At 30.1% G+C, this 6,000-nt stretch overlaps 1 protein-coding gene across 1 annotated transcript in view; it reads left to right on the top strand.

Annotated features, from left to right (window-relative positions):
- The first annotated feature begins 3,459 nt into the window (after nt 1-3,459).
- Nucleotides 3,460-6,000, top strand: part of LOC149491103 (glutamate receptor 1-like) — a 178,663-nt gene continuing 176,122 nt past the window's right edge. Inside the window, exon 1 of the mRNA XM_089706868.1 lies at nt 3,460-3,622. Coding sequence (XP_089562994.1) covers nt 3,517-3,622 — 106 coding nt within the window. The 5' untranslated portion in view covers nt 3,460-3,516. The remainder of the gene's footprint in view (nt 3,623-6,000) is intronic.

Raw genomic sequence — 6,000 nt, 5'->3', positions numbered from 1 at the left:
TTATTTACGATCAGATATATTTGGCAGCGTTGGACGCCGGCAAAGCGTGATAATCCCAGTACTTGTATGTGTAGAAACACATGAACGAATTATCTATTATATGTACAGTTTACACTACGACAAACATATGTTTAGTAATATTATAAGTGTTTTTAAAATTTGTTTAAAAATTCGGAGAATGTCGTAGTAAATTAATCTCAAAAACGTGTTTTGACATTTTTATTTAAATCTTTATTGGATGGTTAAGTATTAACCAAGAGATGAAAAACACAAAGATTTTTATTCTATAGAACTCAAAATTTACTCACCCGTTTTTTTTTCTAGAAACCAGATACAGTTTACGAGAAACATAGGCCTATTTTTATCCCATGTGAAATCGGTTGTAGCCATGACGAGCAGCCAGACTGGGATAATCGAGCATGCCTTCATGTTTAAAAACCTGAAATGCACTTACAACTTACTAAGTAAAAATATGTATATTTCGTAGATAATATTATATTCAATGCGACGATTTGTATTGTCTTCTATATTGTCCATGTGCAATAAAATCAATCAGACTTGTACCACCTTGTACTTACATTATTGGACAAATAACCCCTTAAATGTATCGATTATTAATGAACTATTACAAATTACATACCGCATAACATTTCTATATAAATACGCCTTTAAAATTACTAATATTATATAGTACATAAAAAAAAGTGAAATCCCGCGTCCCCGTAGTGGGGTAAGGGGCAGATGCATTATGCATACATCTGTTTCACTGATCGATCTTCTTTAGGGACAAGTAGGTGATCAGCCATCTGTGTCCTACCAGACCGAGACATTTTTTTCTTCGTCTCCACCAGGAATCGAACCCAGGACCCCTCGGTTCTACGCTCACGCGTCAATCACTGTACCAAGGAGGCGGTCGGCATTATATAGTACATACTATTACAGAATAAAACAAACAATACATCCCACATCCACTTTACCTAATCACGTTCCTATATATTACTCTTTACTCAGTTTCAGTCTAAGCAAGCTAAGCTCTATTTCCGAGTCAGTGCTGAGGGAAAAATCCTAGTAACACCATTTAACCTAGATCCTATGTGTCATTCAGTCAGTTGCAATTAAATAATACAGCAAAAGCGACTTAACTGCTTAGCGTTTAGGAATTCTAATATGGAATACTTTCATCGCGTGGTAGATTCTCTAAACAAAGTAATGGATGGATAGCGGAATGTGGAAAAGCTCGGAGAGCGATTCAAAGGAAAAAAGTAAATAGATACAAAATATATACTGATGTGATTTTGTAGCTTTAAACTATTCAATAGATTATATCCTTAGAATTTCGAAAATTAATACTCTGTGTTTTTGATTCATAATTTTTATTTTAGAGTATTACAAATTAAGAATTATATGCAGATTATTCCGATGCATTTGGTACTAAACTAACTACTTTAACTTCACAATTAAAAATACTAAGTTAATTCAACATCTTTTATCTCTTGTCTAGTGGAATAAAAACGGAACTTTACGTATCATGTAAAATAGAATACATAATGCGTAAACGTCAAATAAATAAAATAAACGCTAGCAACGATAAGGCATAATGAAATCATAAACAAGAAGCTGATACTATCAATACATATGTATCTATATATCTAACAGAATTGCTGCGAGACATTGAACATTATGTTTCAGTTTATAGGATAGTGGCAGTGTGAAACTAGCCCAGGTGGTAAGTAATGTTAGTCAAATGCAAACTAGAAATAAATGTTTAAATAGATGTCGATTTAAGACGGTTTTTAGGCGCTTTTATTAGCTTCACGTGTATAAGTTAACCTAAGGTTTAACCAAGGAAATAAGTTTTAACCAAGGATTGAAAAAATCAGCCCTTAAATAAAGTGTGCAAAGTTTGAATTATATCTTCCCCAGATACAATTCAAACTTTTCAAACTTATAAAAGATCGGTGACAATACAATAACGTCATGTGTTTAAGTGTGATTTTTAGTTTTTATTTTTATAATATTAAATTAATTATTATCTGGCACATCACAATATGTGTTAAACTTTTGTAAAACCTAATAAATTATATACTAAAACATTCCTCATCACTCTATCTATTAAAAAAAACCGCATCAAAATCCGTTACGTAGTTTTAAAGATTTGCCTACAAAGGGACATAGGGACAGAGAAAGCGACTTTGTTTTATATATGTTTCCTCTCACCTCTGTCTAAATTATTAAATATTTGTACCATGCATTATTTGCATTAATTGGCATTAACATTACAACCATTAGCGCTTTTATACTAATCTAGGATTCAATAAATAACATACATAATGACCTGTTCTTTGTCCGTAAATGTGCTCAAATAATCAATCCATAGTTGTGGAAAGAACACGCCTATTTTTATATTACCTTACCTTATTAGTTGCATTCTTAGTATGTATGTTCAATATTATTCTAAACCTACTCTCCTATAGTCCTATAATCAGACATTTAGTACTAATTAATAGTTAGGATGAGATTTATATATTTTAATAAAATTTATTTTAATTTAACATAACTTTTATTTCATGATTCTATGATTAACGACTGTAATGTGCCTTTCCTTAAATGCAAATGGACAAGAAATATTCTTCAATAATGACACGTCTGCGATAATGACGTATAAGCACAAGCCACAAAGAGCATAGTTACTATAATTATGATAATTCAATATCATTGCATTTATTAATTTTTTTAATTTAAATACACCCTTTGTTCAAATATTTCACTTAAAAAAATACTAAGGCTAATAAATTTTGTGCATTGTTATATATTTTTGAATTAATGTCTGTAAAAGAGTACAATAGAGTGTTACAATCAATAATAAATTTATCAATCCAATACTAAAAATAAAATTCAGATGACTCAATTGCGAGATCACGTTTTCTATATTTACCCAAAGACGCAACCCTCTACATCAGCGTAGACTTGATTCTAAGAAAAACTGCTACGGATTCTCGTAGCACATCATATTCTTGATTCGAAAGCATTCTCGAATGGGTTAAAGTAATTTTAGTTCACTCCATTTTAACAGTGAATAATTCCATTTTATAATATTTCTATAAATATTTTAACATTATTGTATTCCAATAAAAAAAATTCACTTTTCTTAGAAATTCGCCTGATAACTTTTAACTCGAAAATTTTACTTAAAATACCCAAAAAATAAATTAAACATGAATCCAAAAATCAAATACATATACATAAATCCAGTCTACAAATTACATTTCAGCGAAACGGGAGAGCAAAAAACGGGAACAAATTATTTAACATGTTAAACTTAATAGCTTTCAGATTAAAATATAAACAAAACTAATAAAGGGTGTGCGTATAGCGGGGCGGAGGGATGTAAGCCAGAGCTCGGTGCAGTCGGCGCTCGACTACTCTCGGAGCCTGACGTGTCTTGGTGTTTGAAAAACTTTTAACCGGCGCGTTCAATCGCGGTTTTGTTCGTGGAGTAATATGTTGCTTTAAACAATGATGAGGTTAAAAATGATGATCAGACTGTTTAAACTTTTTTTTTACGTTTACATACTTATTTATTTTTACATGAGGGACCATGTGTATGCGGACAGGGCGCAGGGTAAGTTTTTTTTTGTATAAATAAATTGTGGTACCTACTTACAAAAATAAAATTAGTTAAATATTCTGCAAAGTATTTGCGATTTTTATTTTAATTTTTTTTTAATTAAAAATGAGCTAATGCCCAAATAAATTGTATGAAATAACAATGAGCTTTTGTATTTTCATTTTTTTGAGTTTTCGAAGAAGTCATACGCCATCGGTATTTAGTTACCTCTTGATATCAAATAAAGTTTGGACGGATGGATTAATATCTCAAAATGTCATAGTTTCAAATCAAATCGTCATAGTTTCTTCTAATTACTTTGCTAATGTAGAGATTTTAAGGTAATTAGGATAGTTGACGTTTAAACACAAGTGAAAATTCTCGATTTAACGAGAATTTTCACTTGTGTTTAATTTCTTTATTTAGTTGATTTGTATATTGTTTTATGTTTTATATAATAAATTGTTATATGTATTAAGAAATGTGTGAAATTTTACTTAAATTAATAATTGTCTTTTATCATTGTAAAATAATAAAAAATAGTTTTGTTATTACAACGTCACAAAGAATTTTTATTTAGCACCTATCAGAGCTTTATGTACTCTAACAATTTTATTTTTTATTCATCTATTATTAATACTTTGATTTACATTTTCAATGCGTTTTGTTACATCAATTGGTTAAATTACATATGAAGCAATTTATTAGCAAGATGGAAAGAGTATTCGCAGAATACAAACATGTTCTCATACATTATAACGTACGCAATAACTATTATATAAGATATTTCAAGGATTCCAAATGAAATAAGAGATTGAAAATCATACAATAGCTACTTAAAGAAAGTAATATTGAATGTATTCGAACAAACAAATAACACGGTTTTATGACATTAACTTTATCCGCTTGATCCATAGTCATAAATATTCATTTATTCTCTAGTTGGAATGTCTTCGAAATGAGATTCACTTTGAAGAATCGGAACCGCAAACGAAAAACAGAATCTCTAATAAAACTTCAATACTCATTCATAGTGCTACGCTATGATGCTACGCTGTGGTGCTACGTTATGGTGCTACGCCATTGCTACGCGCTACATATCGATTGCTACTATGCGCACACGCATTTAAATTTAAATATTACAATAACAACATTTGTAATTCATTCATTCATTTATTCTCTTATAAATTATACACATGTCGCGCTGGTTAAAAATTCGCACATAGGTTAATTTTACGAACATTTATATTAAAGGTTTTTACCCTTAACTTATATGTACGGGGAGGGCGATTAAGATCTTCTTATATTATAGATATCAACTTGTCGTTAAGCGGCGACTGGCCACATTGTACAAACACATAATATATTTTATACGCCACAAAATTATTGCTTACTATCATCCTCCTCATATCAATATCGTGTTTTCTTACTGAAACTTTGTCCCGAGGCCATACTTTACTCCAGTTACTAAAAAATAATTTACAACAATTAACAGTTTTTTAGTTTCCATACTAAGAAGTGGAGTTACTTCCGTAGTCGAATTATTTTCCATACTAAGAAGTGGAGTTACTTCGGAAGTAGACAATAGTATTTGAAAGACACATAAAACAAAACATTGAAGCGCTTTATTGTAAAATTATCGTGACGGTTTATAATGTTACATTTAATTTAATGCCTAAAGCGTTGCTTTAAGTGGTCTCAGCTCATCATCTTGATATCCCTTCGCTCTTCATTAGGCGAATAGAGTTCTAATTGTAGTTTAAATCGGTTTTTGATGCCTTTGAGATCTTTTCATGCTTTCTGAATGAGTTTGTATGTGTTTTAAAAGCTGTGTTATACTAATTTAGGATTCCAGCTGCGTTTAATGATCGGTTAATACTATATCCATTTTTTATGATACACTTCACAAATGCATGTTTATAAAGGCAATCGAATAAAATATCTTAAAATAAAATACACAACTATTCACTCGTAATAATAATAAGAAAATATTTAAATTCTTTAACATTTATTATGAAAAAATCTTCTCGTTCGTTCTAGGAAAGATCCTAATCATGATATTTATTGAAAAATATGTTCACGGAAATTATAAAAGTAACGAGAATAACTGCAGTGAAATATCTTTAGCTTTTTATCAGTTTTCCATCAATATTCAGTTCACAGAATTATTTTAAAAGAATTTTTACTAGTGGTATGTTTTAAAGATTCTGCTTTTATATGCGAATGTTATACTATAGCTATCGATATTGTGTGTTTAAAGTTCTTCTTTGTTCTGTTTTGGAATAAAAAGTTACTGCTGATGTTAGCTTCACTTGTGACTATTAAAATGTAAATAATTGCAGTGAATGGAGATAGTTGTACCTAAATCAGTCAATTATTATGCTTCAGTGCGT

The sequence above is a fragment of the Colias philodice genome, chromosome 1, assembly GCF_061535455.1.
Source record: "Colias philodice isolate Cphi_HAF_F1 chromosome 1, ilColPhil1 Martin Lab GWU primary, whole genome shotgun sequence".
Classification (NCBI taxonomy): Eukaryota; Metazoa; Arthropoda; class Insecta; order Lepidoptera; family Pieridae; genus Colias; species Colias philodice.
The sequence above is the reverse complement of the archived record's forward strand: the minus strand, read 5'-3'. Positions and strand labels throughout refer to the sequence as shown.